This window comes from Lygodium microphyllum, chromosome 16 (genome assembly GCF_053477565.2).
Source record: "Lygodium microphyllum isolate KBCC chromosome 16, Lygodium_microphyllum_v1.1.10, whole genome shotgun sequence".
NCBI classification, from domain to species: Eukaryota; Viridiplantae; Streptophyta; class Polypodiopsida; order Schizaeales; family Lygodiaceae; genus Lygodium; species Lygodium microphyllum.
In genome coordinates this window covers 24,087,361-24,105,840 of record NC_141150.1, presented here as the reverse complement: position 1 = coordinate 24,105,840, position 18,480 = coordinate 24,087,361, and the positions used below count along the sequence as shown (strand labels likewise).

The following is an 18,480-nucleotide window of genomic DNA, read 5'->3' as shown; positions in this document are numbered from 1 at the left end:
TAATTATGGATGGGTACATTTAATTTTGGGCACAATCAAAAGGGCTGAAATTAATTTTCAAAATTATTTAATTCTCAAAATTAATTTAATGGTTGGATAATGATGAAAATTGGGTTTAGAAGACTGCCACTAGGCAAAAATACCCATGCAAACTAAAAAAACGCTTTTGGGGCTTGGTCTCAGCCATTCAGATCAGTTTTCAGCTAGAGGAAAGAGAGAAGGCTATTGATCCATTTTCTCGGTAGAAAACAACAGTTTACAACAGGTAACAACTATTCAAAGTCATCAACAAGCAAGCCATACAAAGAGGAGGCCCATCAAGGGCTGGCAACATCATCACCTGGTTGGCAACAGCAATTCTGGTACTCTTAGGCTGCAATAGACTACTTTTCTTGCTAGTTGAAATAGACCGCAAGCAGATTGGAGAGTTTCTCCGTGAGAAAACTCTGAATTTTCTCTCTCTGGCATTTTCTCACCTCCTTCAATCAGTTCTCAAAAGATCTCAACTTATCTCAGCCATTTGAAGCTGATCTCAACCAGATTTGGTGGAGAGTTGAGGGAATTCTGCGATAAACTCTAAATTTTTGCAAAAATTAGGGTTTAGCAGCCACCTCAAGACCAGTGCCACCAGTAGAAGGCATCATACACTGAATTCAGCACCTGGAATTTGCAAAATTATTAGGGAATTCGGATGCCAACCCATCCATTGTAAATTTGGGGCAGCATTTGACTAGTTGGGGTCCAATTAGAGCAAGTCTTGGGTGAAATTTAAAGGGCAATTTGCTCAATTTGTGTGTTGATTGCATCTACAGCAGGGGATTTTTGGATCAACCAAGGAGATTGTGGAATCTCAATTTGTACCCAATCCATTAGTCAATAAAAGTTAAAGAAATACCAAAAGGGACATCAATTTTGGGGCCAACAAGGTATCTACTATTCAAGATTATGAAGGTAAAGTGTGTATTTCAATTTATGTTTATTTATTGATTGCCATAATTAAGTGATTGATGAGGAATTACCACCCTAACTAAGAAGGAAGTCTAGTTTCAATGACAGCATGGAATCAGTTGGATTCCAAGGATTGCCAAAACTTGGATCAGTACAATAAGAAGTTTTGGGATACTTTACTGCCCATTACTTCTTATCGGTCAATACCCCTCTGTGAGCAAGTAGAGCAGTATGTTTGTGGTTTGCCAAAGGGTATACGAGATTTTTGCATAAAATCCATTATTTCTAGCATGTCTCAGCTCATAGAAACTACTACTACAGCTGATGCATTTTGTATGGAAAAGAAGCAAAGTTCTAGGACATTGATGCCAAGCCACAAGTCAAAGAGGCTAAGGCTGAGAAAAAGGACAGATCTGAAACAACGGCTAAAAATCAAGACAGATCTGAAAATAGAGTTGGGAAGAGGAAAAAATAGCAAAGAAAGAGTGGGAAAAATGATGCACAACATAAGGAATTGTGGCTGCAAATAAATGCTTTATTTGCGAGTAGGAAGGGCACATGGCAAGGAGCTGTCCTAATAGGCAGCAAGCTGAGAAAGATGATAATATAGGAAAGAAAGGCAAAACCAGTGCTGGTTTAGTGTCTGATATAGTGGCAAATCAGCCCGATGATGATAGTACTGAACTTTGTAGGACATGGGGCAAAATTAGAGATCGGCATGCATTGATTTTTCTTGATCCAAGGGCATGATCAAATTTCATCTCTCTAGATATGGTAGTTGGTTTAGGCCTCAGAGAGGATGAGATAGGGCCCATGGGTGAGATTGGTATGGCATGCATGGGACACACAAAGCTGGTCATTCCTATCATTGAAAAGCTTCATTTGTGCATTCAAAGTTATGTGGATAGTGAAGAGCTCTTTATTGCTCCTTTGAAAGGATGTGATGTCTTGCTTGGTATGCCTTGGTGCCATCGTGTCACATATGCATGTAGTGCAATTGATGCTCATGATAAGATTGTGCCCCTCTTTCATAGAGACAAAGTTCATACTTTGGATATAAAGTTGAAAGGGGAATCTATCCCTATTGTATCTACTTTTGCTATTTCCAAAGCAATGAAAAATCATCTTTCAATTTACTTGGTTTTCACTAAGAATAAGAGAGAGAGTGAAAATGTTGGAAATGTGACTCACTTGGATAAAGATCACATATCATGTTTGCAAATGTATGCTGATTGCTTTTCTCAATCGCTTTCGGGACACTTGCCACCTGACACACCTTAGGATCATGGCATAGATTTGATCCCTAACAGTAGCCCTCCTAATAAGCCACCTTACAGAGTCCATGCAACCCAACAAGAGGAGATAGCGAGTCAAGTTAATGAGCTGTTAGAGTAAGGGCTGATTCAGCCCAATTCATCTCCGTTTTGTTCTCCATTGCTTCTAGTGCAAAAGGATGGGTCATGGCGCACAAGCATTGACTACCATGCTTTGAACAAGATCATGATAAAAAACAAATTTCCAATCCCTAGAGTCAATGATATTACGTGTTCTCATGATTATCATCAAATTTGGAGTAGGCCTAAGAATGTATCCAAGACAACCTTTCGAATATCTTTTGGTTTATATGAGTTTCTTGATATGCCATTTGGGCTCACGAATGCTCCTACCACATTCAATAGAATGATGGATAGCATCTTTCGACAACATAGGGAATTTGGGGGCACTTTCTTTGATGACATAATTGTCTTTTTGAAGAATGAGGCCAAGCATCGCAAGCATTTAGTAATAGTATTCAATGAGATATGCAAGCATCAGTCATTGATTAATGACAAGAAAAGTGAATTCTTTTTGCAAGAGATTCACTTTTTGGGCCACATCGTATCGGCCAATGGCATTTGCATAGATCCTACTAAGGTTGGGGCAATTTGTTTATGGCCACATCTTCAGAATGTTCATGAGATCTGCAGTTTTATGGGTCTTTGTTCGTACTACAAGAAGTATGTATAGAACTTTGCTAAAATTGCTTCTCCATTGCATACTTTGCAGAAGAAATTTGTGCCATTCAAATGGGCAGCAATGGAAATTTCAGCATTTAATGCATTAAAGGATAAAATGACTTGGATCTTGTGCTTGTATTGCCTAATCTCAAGAAGTTATTTGTTGTGTAGTGTGATACATGTGGAACGAACATTGGGGCTGTTTTAATGCAAGATGGCCATGCAATTGCTTGTGAGAGTCGTGTTCTCCATGGTGCACAGAGAAATTTGCAGGTCTATGAGAAAGAGCTCTTGGCTGTAATTCATGCACTTTCCGTATGGAACCACTATCTTTTAGGGGGCTGATTTCACAGTGTAGACAGACCATTAAACTTTGTGCTACTTCTTAACTCAAACGAGGTTATCTAAGAAGCATATGCGGTAGAGGCAAACTTCTTGTCTATGTTTCACTTCCAGATTGTACACATAGATGGCAAAAAGAATGTAGTGGTTGATGCATTGTCTCATAAGCCTCAGTTATTGACTGTCAGCATGATTTATCACACTGAGTTGGATGCTATGAAGCATCAATATGCTCCTGATTCCGACTTTGGAAATGTATATGATCAGCTTTGCAATGGCCAGAGACATGATCACTTTGTACTTTAAGAGGGAATTTTTATGACACATGGACGAGTGTGTGTCACAAAGCAATTGAGTGCTAAGGTGATGACTAAGAGTCATGCTCCTCCCTATGTAGCTCATAGAGATATTGATGGCATAATCAAGGTAGTTTAGCACTTCTTTCATTGGCCAACTTTGAGATATGATGTTAAGTAACTTGTCAAGACATGCATAATATGCCAAGAAGTCAAGTATGATAGGCAAAAGATGTTGCGTTTATTGCAGCCCTTGCCTATTCCTAGTAGGCCTTGGTAGAGCATTGTTATAAGACTTAATCTTTCACGCTTCCACATACATCTACAAGGAATGATGGGGACTATCATATGCAAGTTCAATAACAAGCAAGCCCACTTCATTCCAATGAGGAAAAAGATAAAGGTGTTAGAGATATGGTTATCTGGTCATCCCTTGGACAAGCATGTGTCCATGCTATCGAGAGCAGTTTGTCAAAGTCTGTGTGCTACAGTACAATCATTGCATTTATTGCAGGATGCCATGTCAATAGTCAAACAGCCGGCCACATCAACAAGTTGCCACATCAACAGTCGGCCATATCAACAAGTTGCCAACAATCAGACAAATTTTTCCTACAATTGGCCAAATTTAGCAAGCCAACTACTATTTTGGCTAGTAGATTTCCAGCACACTTTCACACACTCTAATCATAGATTACAGGCTCAATTCAAGGCAAAGATTGTGCTGACTGTTGCAGACTTCGAGGTGTACAACAGGGTGACATCATCAAGGTGGAGATACACAAACATACGAACTGCACTCGTGTACATATCTATATTCCTTATTCAACATTCTTCATAATGCAAATCTGTGTTCTTCTATCTCTTTCTCTCTCTCTCTCTCTCCTCCCCGTGTTCACTCTATCTCTCGATCTCAGTCATACGCTTCCGCACCGCTCCATTGACATGATATCAGAGCAATGCAAAGATTGATTGATCATGGGCAGACTTGAAAAGGAGTTTTCATCGCAACACAAGGCTGCGTTTTCAGCATTCGGGGACAAGCAGGAGGGCTGTGCATTGGAACAAGTCTCAGGCAAGCGTGGGCGTGCGGGAAAGGAGCAAAGCTGCTGATTTTGCTATGGATTTTTGTTGTGCAAGAAGGAGAAAGGTTGTGTTTTGAGTCTTCAATAGCAAAGTTCACCTTTTCATCGCCTTCGGCGAGTGAAGAAGGTAAGAGAGGAGCATGGAAGAGCAAAGAAGAGTCCCTAGCAAGCTGCATTTTCACAGTTAGAGGGGTTGCTTTTGTGTTTTTGCGAGCATTTCAAGTGAAGATATCTTCTAAGGCTGATATGGAGTTTTAGGCGATTATAGATTGAAAGGTGCCTATCCTACTAGCTCTTCCATCAAATTAGAAGGTCAATGGCGAGAACTACAGTGTCACACACATTATGATGCTTGCTGTCTTGGAGTCTTATGATTTGGCGGAGCTTGTTACAAAGGCCATTGACTGTCTTGTATCAAGAGATGAATCCAAACTTTCTACAGATGATCGTGCATAATTGGCAAAGGCTCAGGTACATTGGGATAAACTGAATGCTTGCATCTGCTCTTTTTCTCTTCCTTTCATGTACTACAGCCGTGATTATCCATATTGAGCACTTGACACTGGCTAGGGGCACATGGCCGGAGCTCTTGATCAGTTGTATAACCGAATGACAGTCATGAAACATGTGTTGTTGGAGGTGCAAATGAAGACGTTGAACCCCAAAAAGTCATCTACTATGTAGGAGCATGTGAACAAGCTACGGCAACTTCAAATGCAGGTTCAAAATTCAGAGAAGATAATCACATCCGAAGGCATGGCGATAACTCTTCTTTCTCAGTTACCGCCTAGGTTTGGTGCTTTTTACTTTCCCTTGATTGCTTCAAGGCACGAGTCGACTCTTCAGTGGGAGAAGTTGGTTCCTATGGTCTTGGACCAAGAGGGAACAATTTAAAGGGTAGAATGCTTCCAAATTGAAGGCATTGACAAGTCTGTCCTCTCAAAAGAAGGGGGAGGAACAACAAGAAGGAGGACGACAAATTCAAGGACAAAGAAAATAATTCTACTTGTCACATTTGTAGCAAGACAGGTCACTAGGAGAAGGATTGCATCGACAAAGATAAGGACACAAAGAAGGAGAAGGCTTCAAAGGATTCCAAAGCAATGGTTGCTCCCTCATCAATTGCTTTCATCCATTTGGAGGTGGTTCAGGCATCGACCCCGATGACTTCTGATGTTGTGTTGACAATCCCACATCCCCGTAAATTGATTATTGACAATGGTGCCTCTTGGCACATGACCCCTTCTTTTGTAGGTGTTGCCCATTTGTAACCTTCACCTTGGCAGATTCTCATTGAAGATAGCTCTTTTGTTTCCATATAGGGTAGGGGTGATATGCAACAGATTCCACATGGACACATTGGTATTCATTCTTCTAAGGTGCTTTATGTGCCAGGTTTGGCTTACCATTTGCTTTCCGTGCACAAGATTTGTGCTCTTGGCCTATTGGTTGAGTTTGATACAAATTCTTTCAGGGTTCTTGAGGACCGCTCGAGAAATGTGCTTTCTACAAGTTATGAGAAGAATGGAGTCTACAAGTTGAGATCTCCTCTACCTTGACTCCTCTTCTTCTTACTTCACAGACACAGATTGAGCTTTGGCATGCTCAATTTTGCCACCTGAATTATGACTACCTTCGAAAGGCTTCTAGGGGCTAGCTTGTCCGCGGACATAGTGGTAAGCCAACAGCCTTATGTATCTTGCATCCATGGAAAACAATATCGTGATGCCATTCCCATCAAGGCTTCGAGGCGGTCTTCAACACCCTTGGAGCTTGTTTTTATAGACCTTTATGGGCCTATGCGGACGGAGTCCCTTAAGGGGAGTTTGTATTTCATGCTTATTGTTGACAATTTTAGTAGGATGACATAGGCATACTTCTTGTCGCTGAAGTCGAAGGCCGCCTCCAACTTCAAGGATTAGTTGCTCGTTGAGGAGAACCGATTAGGCCAGAAGCTAAAGACCGTGTGGTCGGACAAGAGTGGAGAGTTGTCTCTAATGAGCTCGCTAGATTTTGTGAAGATCGTGGTATTCACCAAGAGTTTGCAAACACAAACACACCTCAAGAGAATGGCATATTGGAGCGGAAGAACAAGAGTATGATCAAGATGGATCGCACCATGATGGAGTATCATAAGACACCTCCGTGTCTGGGCCGAGGCTGTGGCCACCCCTGTCCACATCCTCAATCGATCACCTGCTTTGGCTGTGGTTGGTATGACCCCTTACAAGGCTCATTTTGGAGCCAAGCCACATGTTTCTTATTTTATGATCTTTGGATGTGATGCCTATGTTCATATCCCGAAGACTCAAAGGGACAAATTTGAAGTGGCTTTAAAGAAACATGTGTTTGTGGGCTATAGCTCGCAGTCCCAGGGTTACTATTTGTATGGTCCTGTTAAGCAGGATGTCTACACAAGTAGTGATGTGCGATTTGTGCTATGGAGCAAGAGTTGGATGCTATAGAGCAGAATGGCACTTGGGATCTTGTGTCTCAACCCGTTCATAAGAAGGTGATTGGTATCGAATGGGTCTTTAAGACCAAATATCACACTGATAGTACTCTAGATAAGCACAAAGCATGGCTCGTTGCCAAGGGTTTCACCAAGCGGCCAAGGGTGGATTTCCACGACACTTTTGTACCTAGCACTCGAGTGGTTACCATTAGAGCCATTCTTGCCTTAGCCAAACATAAGAAGTGGTCGGTTTATCACCTTGATATGAAGTCTACCTTCCTCAATGGTGATTTGTAGAAGGAAATCTATGTTGAGCAACCTCCTGGCTTTTTCTCATCTGATGGATAGGTATATAGGTTGAAGAAGGCCATCTATGGCCTCAAACAGGCTCCGTGTGCTTGGAACAAGAAGATAGACTTGTTTCTCCAATAGAGATTGGGGTATCAGCACTCCACATCCGATCCACAACTTTAGGTCCATATTTCAGAGGGGACATGTGCTTTGTTTGTGCTCTATGTGGATGATTTGATTTTGACTAGTGATCATGTACAAATGGTCAAGGCATAAGGCAACTCTTTACAAGACGTTTGAGATAACGGACATGGGACTTCTCCATTTCTTCTTAGGGCATGAGATCTATCAGACTCCAAGGGGGATCTTCATCACCCAATAGCATTATGTGCAAGAGCTCTTGACTACATTTGAGATGGATGGATGCAAGTCCCTATCAATTGCTATGGATCCAAACTGGAAGGCCATAGCCCATGTTGATTTACTTTTGGTGGATGCTACCCGTTACAAGTAGCTTATTGTGTCCCTGATTTGGCTTCTCAACTTCATTTGTGTTATGTTATAGGTTTGTTGACCAAGTTCATGACTGCCCCTCACAAGGTGCATTGGTAGGCAGCTTTGTGAATTTTATGATTTCTAAGGGGGATCCCCAATCTTGAGATCTTGTATCCAACAGATACAAATGGTTCAGATCTTGTGGTTACAGGTTGGAGCGATTCAGATTGGGCTTGAGATGTGGACCACAGGAGGTCCACAACAAGTTATTGCTTTACCTTGGGCGCAGGTGCTATTTTATGGAGCAGTAAGAAGCAACCCACGGTTGCCTTATCTTTGACTAAGGCGGAATATCGGGCAACATCTTCTACCACATGCGAGACAATGTGGCTTCGGAGGTTGTTGGAGGAGCTTGGCTGCCCTCAACTTGGTCCTACTACTCTTCCATGCGATAATGAGAATTGCATCGCCTTAGTATAGAACCTAGTGTTTCATGCTCATACAAACCGCATCGAGATCCACTACCACTTCATTTAGGAGAAGCTTCTGGATGGGACCATCAATGTGGTGTACTGCAAGACGGAAGACAATCTTGCAAATTTGTTTACAAAGGCGCTCCCTTAGGTTTTACCTTAGCCTCATGCCATGTCTAAGATCTAAGAGGGGATGTTAGAGATATGGTTATCTAGTCATCCCTTGGACATCCCCTAGACAGATGTCCATGCATTTGAGAGTAGTTTGTCAGAGTCTATGTGCTGCAATACAGTCATCACATTTATTGCAAGATGCCACATCAGCAATTGGACAATTGGCCACGTCAACAGTTGACCACATCAATAGGTTGCCGGCAACATGTCAGCCAGTCAGATAGTTTTTTCCTATAGTCAACCAAATCTGGGTCAGTGAGATTTAGCAGGCCAACTACTATTTTGGCTGCCCCTTATTTTCTACTATGTACAGCAAATTTCCAACACGCTTTTACACACTCTCTAATTGTAGATTATAGGCTCAATTTGGGGCAAAGATCGTGCTAACCATTGCAAACTTCGAGGTGTACAACAGGGTGACATCATCAAGGTGGAGATACACAAACATACGAACTACGCTCGTGTACATATCTGTATTCCTTATTCAACATTCTTCATATTGCAGATCTGTGTTCTTCTATCTCATTCTCTCTCTCTCTCTTCTCCCCGTGTTCACTCTCTCTCTCAGTCTCCATCATATGCTTCCCACCAGTCCACTCTAACAAAAGGCTGATCATATGGCACGTCTTTTTATGCAACATGTGTTTAAGTACCATGGTATGCCAAAGTTGATCGTTAGTGATCGTGACCCACGTATGACAAGTTTGTTTTGTTGTTTGAGAATATAGGCACAACGCTGAAATTCTCTTCATCCTTCCATCCATAAACTGATGATCAGTCCGAGTAGGCTAACTCCACAATTTTAGATCTTCTGAAGTGCTATGTATCAGATCACAAAGCGCAATGGGAACAATATTTGCCGTTGGTTGAGTTTGCATATAGCAACACGGTGCATAGTTCCACTAGTAAGGCCCCTCTTTTAGGTGGTAGAGGATGGTAAGAAAGTACCCCCTATTTTGCACACAAAAGATAAGATCTTTGAGGCTAATCACTTTGTGGAGAGCATGGATGCAACTTATCAAAAGGTTAAGTATACGCTACAAATGAAAGGATACTAACATGCTTTGTGTTGTGGTGGCAAATTATTAGATAGAGTCAGCAAATATTTTGAGGAAGTGCATTTTAATGTGTATGAATTAATTATAATTAAACACTTCATAGCGTGAAATTCTTGTATTTGTTTTTACACTTGTTAACACAAGAAATTTGTAGACACTCGTGCATAATTTATTTATTTAGATACAATTATTTTGTAAGATCTAGAAGGCTTGATTATTACTTTGTAAACCTTCAAATATCACAAGATAAGCAAAAGAGAGCAACTAACTGTTATAGGGCATGCTTTGCACTTTGCAAAGGGCGATTATATATTGTTGCATTTGGAAAAGGCATAGCTGAAAAATATGAAGGCCAAAGAGAGATTATATCGAAAGGTGAGTATGTAACACTATGGGCCATTTCAAGTGAAAAAGAAGATCAATGATGCATGTTATAGGTTGAAACTGCCTCCACGCTAGCAAATACACAATGCCCTTCATATGAGCTTGCTTAGGCCTTTTCATGGTGATGTGCCAGAGGATACATCTATTGAAATTCAACCTGAGGTTGAAGAGCTCGATGAGATACTAGCACCAAAGCAGATTTTGGTGCACAAAGCAAAAGATCAGAGGTAAGGTGTCCATACGGTACTTGGTGAAATTTCAGAACTATTCGCCAATGGATGCCAAATGAATGGAGGAGTATGACTTGACAGACCATCCTCAATTGTTGCGGCTTTACCTTGATGCTTTCCAATTAGAGCCAACTTTAGATTGGCCTCGATTAAGTTCAGCAAAGCAAGGGTCCAGAGTATTACCCGATGCTCGTGAGGGAGCTAGCACCTCCGTCTCTCAGTGATGGACAGCTCTAGATGTAGTGGATCTGGGATGTATTCAGCATACATTTTGGGTACTGTAGTTGACAATATGTTTGCCACGAGATCACTATTTAGTATCCTATGCACTATGCTTAGTAGGCATATGGTATGGTTTATTATCTGCAACTCTGAAACTATACATTTAAATCAATTAATCATCATCAGGGGGTGATTATTGAATGCTGGTTTTCAGTGTAAGGTCATTAATTTTCGATGGTATTCAGCTATTTTATGGACAGCAGCATATGTTATGATGCCATTGATGTTTCAGCCATGCTTTATGCTATACTATGGTTTAGTTTGTCAAATTAATTAAGCTCATGATTAATGGATCCGTCACATGATAATCTAACAATGTTTTTGAGATTCTTTGAGTCTTATGTTATGTTATATTAGCTGGTAATTTTCAGCATTTGTCGGGCATATAGAATGGTCGAACAACAATGCGCAATGTTGTGTTGGCCATGATGCCTTGTGGAAATTCCAGTGCAATACTTTGCTTTTGATGCATCTAGCAGTGCAATCAAGGACGCTTGTAAAGGTTTTAAGGGGGAGGGCTATCATGAGGACATGTAGTTTTGCAACCCTCACTTAACATGTGGATTAATTTTTAATCACATGTTTAAGTAAATGTTGCACGTATGGGGTGCAACTAAGGTTAGTGCAAATTAATGAGCCCAAGACTGGAGGGAATCAACAGATGTCAAAGGCAAAAGTTACAATTAGTTATGTCACACGGATACTGGGTGATATCTAGTGCTAGTTATTGGCCTAAGTCATTTATTTGGCCATAAGTATGACACTAGAAATGTGGCATTGAATGGTACTTAACACTGATCTGATGGGGTCAAAAATGATGCAAGGACACTCGAGAGATGAAGTGACCTAGCTAGTTTAATTATAGCTAGTTTGACTATTTTTTCGAGCATCAAAATAATTATTATATTAATTTTTAGTAATTTTAGACTGAAAATTGATATATTAAAGTGGATAATGCTAGACATTCATTTGGAAAGACTACCACTTGTTAAATTTTCTAAAGGGAGACTAGGAAGAGCGTGGGGAAGGTTGGAAGAGCAAGAACGAAGACTTAGAGAAAGAGAGAGAGAGAGGATCATTCATTCTTGCTGAAAACACATCGCGAGGAGCTGGAGCAACCATCATGAACTGAGTTTCAACCATTACCAAGAAGAGTTTGCACATCTAGAGCAGGCAATATCTGCACAAGATCCTAGGTAGTGTTAGCAAATTAGTCAACTCATGTGTGAGTCTGTGTTGCAGAGGCTACAACATTTTTGTAGTATTTTTACTGGCATTTTCTGGTGCCCTTTTTAGGGCTAGGGAGCATTTAATGGTAGCCGACTACATTTAATGCTCCCCCCAATTTATGCCTATATATTGCTAAGGCTCCTCCTTTGGTGTACTTCAGCCATCATTTGTGGATTCTTCTGAGGAGAGAGGAGCCGGTGCCAGGGTGCCCACACAGCCAGTGAATCATTGTTGTATGCTGTTGTCTCATGTTTGATATGGATTCTGTTTCCCGAGCATAGATCTAAGTTCTCATCTGTATTTGTGTTTATTCTTTCTCTCGTCTTGTGTTTCAGAAGTTTATTTCAGCATGTTGTTTATGCTTCCATTGATGCACCACTTCTGACATGGTATTAGTTTTCAGGTTTTGCATTTCTGCTATGTTTTATTGCTGATTTCAGGACTATTTTCCCTCTTGCTAATCAGGCAGCTGCTGCTCTAATCAGGCGACCAGTTTTACCTACGTTTTTTTGCTGCAGTCAGCATCCATACAACCTGCGCCTTCATTTCAGCCTGCGTTTTGGTATTCCTGCATCTCCTCCTGGCTGGGCGCTTACATCATCAGGCCGTTTTTACTGTTTTTGACAGTTTTTGACTGATTTTTTGACTTTGTGCAACAGATTTTGGCTTAATTTGATCAGATTTTGGGTTGTACTGCATGTGAACTCTTGCTTTTTGCAGTCTGTGCTCGTGGTTTGGCTGTGTTTCCTCTCCCAATCCCTTCTTTTCTCTACTTCTTTTCTGAATCCTCTCCAGATGACTCCTCCATGCACATCCACTGATGATAAGCTCCATGGACCTGATTATTACACGTGGAGTGCGGTGATGAAGGCTTGGTTTATTCAGAAGCGGTTATGGTAAGTGGTTAACGGAGCTGTGGCACGTCCTCGACAACCTTCTCCAATTCCATCTGATTTTGATGAAGATAACCATGAGGAGGCTGTGCTTACATGGGATTCGGATGATGCCTGTGCTTATTCAGCATTACTTAGATGTATTCCCAAAGAAGTCCTACCGGCAGTCACCTCCTGTACAACGGCTTCAGACGTATGGTCGAAGTTACAGTTGTTGTACGAGGCTCCTTCCACCATGCGGACCATTACTCTCTATGGCCAGCTCCAACAACTGAAGTTTGAATCCAAAGATACGATTCAATCCTTCCTACTTCGTGTTACCCAACTCCAGGACCAACTTCATACTATGCAATCTGCCCTATCAGATTGCATATCAAAGGCACATCTTGTTGGTACAGTACTCTACAAGCTTCCTTGGGAGTTTGGAGTGGTGAATGCTTTACGGGCGCAGACATCTACGACTCCTGTCAGTTTTCTTCGCATGTCCTCCATGCTACTTGAGCATGAGGCTACTTTGCGACTACAAGGGAGGCTTCCATCACATTATGGAGGTTCAAGAGAGGCTCTTGCAGCTTCAGAAAGGGGTTCAAAGATGAAGAAGTCAAAGGCCCAATGTTATCACTATGGCAAGAAAGGTCATTTAAGGAAGGACTGCAAAGGGTTAGCGGCTTCCTAGAAGAAAAATGAGCAAAAGACGAAGCGGGATGCAGACTCCTCCAACGAGTCATCATCTACCTCAGATTCCGATCCCAATCCTCCAACCAAGGCGAAGTCCAAGGCACGGAAAGAATCCTCTTCTTCGGATCGAGGGAAGGGCTTAGTGGCCCCTTCCTCAGCTGCTTTCTAGTGGTGGTGATGCGGACATCCCTCACGACTCTCCAGTGCTAGAGAGGGAGTGTGAGAGGGTGGTGAGATGGGGCAGCTATGCCTCATCTATATGTCTATACATGTGCACAGGATCCACAGAGGGACCTCCCTGGCGCATCGACCGAAGTCTGACAGGTACAAATCTTGGAGCTAGGATTGACATCCAGGTTCATGATGGGCTGGTCACTTGACAGAGAGCGGGAGGCTTTCGTCTGGAGCACACGTGAGGGGACACTTTGGTGGTTTTGGCCGAAGGCAGGGATTCCATGGTCACATGTTCAAAGACATGTTTGGCATATTGGTCTTGTATGTCTTGAATGACATAGGTGACATAACACAGAGAGCTGCTATGATTCTTTTCTGTTTTCAAGTGGTGCTATTATGATCGACATCGACGTCAGGTACTCTCCGAGGCATCTTGGTGATGGGCTGGCCACTCACTACTTGGATATCCATGGTACTTCTGGTGGTTCTACGTTGTATAGTTTATGATACCCCATCATTGTACTATTGTATTGTATCAAATCACCCCTGATCTGAGAGAGGGTGTTAGCAGACTAGTCAGCTCAGGTGTGAGTCTGTGTTGCAGAGGCTACAGTATTTTTGTAGTATTTTTACTGGCATTTTTTGCTGCCCTTTTTAGGGCTAGGGAGCATTTAATGTTGGCCGACCAACATTAAATGCTGGCCGACTACATTTAATGCTCCCCCCAATTTATGCCTATATATTGCTAGGGCTCCTCCTCCTCTAGCGTACTTTAACCATCATTTGTGGATTCTTCTGAGGAGAAGGAGCCGGTGCCAAGGTGCCCACACAACTAGTGAATCACTGTTGTATGCTGATGTCTCGTGTTCGATATGGATTCCGTTTCCTGGGCATACATCTAAGTTCTCATCTATATTTGTGTTTATTTTTTCTTGTCTTATGTTTCAATAGTTTATTTCAGCATGTTATTTATGCTTCCATTGATGCACCACTTCTGACAGGTAGGTGGGCGACAGCCCCAACTAAAAGCATCAACAAAATTTCGGTCTCCACACGTAAACAACATTGATTGCTATTAGGACAAGGTAGCAACTGCATTTGACTAAATTTTTTCAGTCATTTCTCACAACAAAGCTCTAAATTTTCTCTCTCCTCAACATTCTCTCTCATTCCCTAGCCATTGTTAGCAGAGTATTTGTCAGCTCCTGTGTGAGTCTGAGCTTGATCTGGGCTGGGCATTTTTATTAGGTATTTTAGGTTTTTTTCTGGTGTGGCATTTTATGCCAGTGGAGCATTTTATGCACCAGTCGGCCAGCATTAAATGCTGTCCGACCAGCATTATTGCTCCCCACTTTTTCAGTCTATATATACTCAGTGGCTCCTCCTCATTTATTATCATCATCTTCACCGTCTGCAAACTCTGTGGAGAGAGGAGCCAGTGCCAGTGCCCACGCAGCCAGTGACTCACTGTTGTATGCGACTGTCTCGTGTCCAGATATATGGATTCCATTTCCCGTGCATACATCTGAGTTCTCATCTGTATCGTGTTCTTTTCTTTTCTCTTTTTGTCTTGTGTTTCAGCAGTTTATTTCAGCACATATTTATGCTTTCACCGCTGCTCCACTTCTGACAGCCATTTCACAACCTTGCTTCAAAGATCTCAACATTTGGACCCTTGGAGGATAAGGAATTTCAATTTTCTCTATTGTAAACCCTAATTTACAATAAAAATTAGGGTTTAACTCATGCCTTGGGAAGCATGCATGATGCCAGACATTGGAGACTCTAAGACCTGAATTATTCAGGGTTGAAGGTAATTTTCAGTTGAAATTAGATTGAAGACTTCCTGGTCACTTTGAATAGCAAGGGGAGTTTGGATTGCCAAGGGGATTGGGAGAATCCCATTGTAAATCAACTTCTACTTCAATAAAGCTAAAGAAATACTAAAAGGGGTGCCAGTTTTGGGGCCAACCAAGTGTTGATTATCCAAAGATTAGTTAGTAAAATTGTATTTTTCAATTTTGCAATAAATGCTTAGTGTTGTAATTAGGTCATAATCAAGTAATTACTACCCATCCACTGAAAGAAGGCTGGTTACGCCTTCCCCCAAAGATGTCATACTACAAGAACCACTTTATGAGGCCTATGATAGATGGTTGCATTGAGAGACATGGATAATTAGATATATACATGGCATGTGCACATGAGATTAGAGTAGCCATTGGCTAGCTCAAGGTCTCATCTCATCAACTAACTCAAGGTCGAGATAAGGAGAGCAGCCGCGCTGCTAGAGCTAAGAGGATCTACAAACTATGCCAAGAGGAGGTGGAGAGTGAGAAGCACTACATTTGCAAATGCAAGGCATGCAATATAGTCAAGGCTAGATAACTCACACTATTCAAAGGAGACACCCTCCTCAAACTAGTCAAGAGTCCCTATACCAATGATACTTAGGCCAGTTTCTACTCGAGATCCAGAGACTCCACACATCATTACTCTAGGTAGGCGCCCTACAAAGAGAGGGCAAACAATCATAGGTCACCAATTTCTTCCAAACAATAACCACACATATTGCACCTACACAAGGAGGTGAGTCTAGAGAGCTAAGGAGATTAAAGCAGCACGTCAACCCATGGTGTAGCGATACCATACATAGAGGCTACAAAAGAAAGAGATGAGGGAGATCCAAATCTAACAAAGCTGAGGGATCAGTCCAAATGATATAGACACACCATCTCATCAAGGATGTATGACTTCCTATACCCACTAATCTTAATCCGATGGAGCTAGTCATCAATGTACTCAGTCACACAGCTAACCATGTGTTGCTTCATACACCCTAACTGAATGGAGCTAGTCATCAGCTTATCATCACACAATCACACAGCTAACCATGTATTGCTCCATACATCCACCCCACCTTCTTGTTGTGTCCCTATATGGGCACTATATTGCACATCACTTTATATTCCTTTGCTTTGCATTGTATATCACCAATCAATAAATAGCATGTCACATTTTCATGTCTAGTGACTATTACCTTTGTACATGGTTCTGTCTCATAGACCGTTTTCAGCCTCTCTCTCTCTCTCTCTCTCTCTCTCTCTCTCTCTCAAAAGAGAGTCCAAAAGAAAGCAAGCATCAACAAACACAAGATTGTGGGTGACAAAGACTGCTGAAGCTCATAAGAAAAATAAGTCGTAGTACAATACCTTCAACCAAGCATCTCGCTACACAAGATGACAATAGAAACCCGGGGGGGGGGGGGGGGGGGGGGCGGCCGGGGGGCAACCAAGCATCTTGCAACCACACCTCGTTTTCATGACCTTTTTCGAAAACCCCTAAATAAAAAAAAAAAAAAAAGAACGAAAAAGCTGCCTTCCACTTATAGTCACACAAATCAATGAAAGAATCGACTGTTTACAGAACCCTCTTAACTCCGGTGTCCTAGAACTGATGTCTCATCTTGCCACTAAAGCCATTGTAAGAGCATAATGCTGATAAACACTGCGTCGACAACATGCTACAGGAATGGATTTGTATAGGCACTTAAGTCTATTGTGTGAAGTATCTCTATGAAAAGATCAGCGATGACATCTGTTATTGGTGTCTCTAACAAGGCATACCTTTCAAGGCAGTAGGTAGCATATTCAAGTCGGGGCCTGGATTGTGTTCGATGACAGGAACCTCCAGGGTAGGGATTCCACGACTATGCTGCAGGCACAGCAGAGAAGCGGATTACACAACATCACGCTTCTCTTCATCCATTGCGTTTGCAAGAAGAATCATCACGCTTGTTTACCAGGAGCCTCTTCATCTTCTCATTCTTCCCCTTCTCACGAGTTAGCACCACGCTTCTCCCTCTCCTTGTGCGTGTTCTTGGTGGATGGACAGTCATTACAAGATGTAAGCCTGCCTTGCGAAGCGAGAAAAAGGAGATCAGCAATGGATGGTCACAAAGACATTGCAGGTTGTAGGCTTCGTGAATGCTTGCTTACATTGTGTGCTTGTCCTGCTTGAGAAGTGCACAGGCGGCAGGGATGCCATCGCCATCATGCACGGAGAGAGGATGCGAAGCTTTAGTTGATTCAGGATAGAATGTAAAGCTTGTTTTCAATCAAATCAATGTGCAGTAGGGAAGCTGAAATACTCGTGAAGACGCTACATTTTTTTACCAGATAAGAATTGCAACTTTGGACGCTAATAGATTTGTGCCACAAGGGGTGTGGAATTTTAGGGATCTAACCCACACACGGTACAACAACCCACACACGATCCATTCCACCATGACCCCGTTGGGTAAGAATTGCAACTTTAGTAGCTACAAAGGCTTGAATTTGAAGTTCTCGATAAAAGAGACCTTCGAAGGTACACAAGGACGGTTGAAATGAATTTCTCCTTCAAACTAAGGACATACTTTTGTTCAATGCAAATCAATAATGATATTTCTATCAAAATAATATTTACAATTGCATCCTTTTAGATGTTGCAAGGAGACAAAATGGTAGAAAATCCCCCAAAATTTTCTACAACTTAGCCCATTTCAAGAGCTTCGCACTAACTTTGAACACGTGTTCCTTCTTCCTAAGTTTCCTAAGGACAACTAGAACTTCCCTTGCTTGTTTTCCAAAAACCACTTGCATTGAAAGTGTATTGGTTTGAACGACTACAAGGTTGTTCCTAGTGGCTCATATTTCTCTCATCACAATAGGTCTTATTGTATTCCAAAGTTTAAGTGACTCTTTGTCTATCATCCCTTTGTCTCCAAAAAGCATTGTTCTCATCCTAATGCATGCATTGAGATTGATAGAGTGAACCCATTCTTTTATTCTCTTCCAAATTGCATTACACAATCAAACAATGCCACATCAAATGAGGTATTGACTACTTAACTTTGAGGTACATCATATACATCATACACAGCAACTCCACATTCATGAACTTTGCTAGCCTATCATTGGGAGTAAGCTTCTTTGAACAAATCTTCCATAGCAG

At 41.7% G+C, this 18,480-nt stretch overlaps 1 protein-coding gene across 2 annotated transcripts in view; it reads right to left on the bottom strand.

The window, feature by feature from the left end:
* The window catches only part of LOC148022629 (uroporphyrinogen-III synthase, chloroplastic-like), a 120,701-nt gene extending 102,951 nt beyond the window's left edge, over nucleotides 1–17,750 (bottom strand). Inside the window, exons 1-3 of one of the 2 annotated variants that reach the window (XM_087695593.1) lie at nucleotides 17,484–17,750; nucleotides 17,288–17,397; nucleotides 17,112–17,199 (exon numbers count right to left, since the gene is read on the bottom strand). In XM_087695593.1, coding sequence (XP_087551719.1) covers nucleotides 17,112–17,199; nucleotides 17,288–17,397; nucleotides 17,484–17,541 — 256 coding nt within the window. In that variant the 5' untranslated portion in view covers nucleotides 17,542–17,750. The remainder of the gene's footprint in view (nucleotides 1–17,111; nucleotides 17,200–17,287; nucleotides 17,398–17,483) is intronic. The other variant, XM_087695597.1, reaches the window with a different exon arrangement.
* Nucleotides 17,751–18,480: the final 730 nt, after the last annotated feature.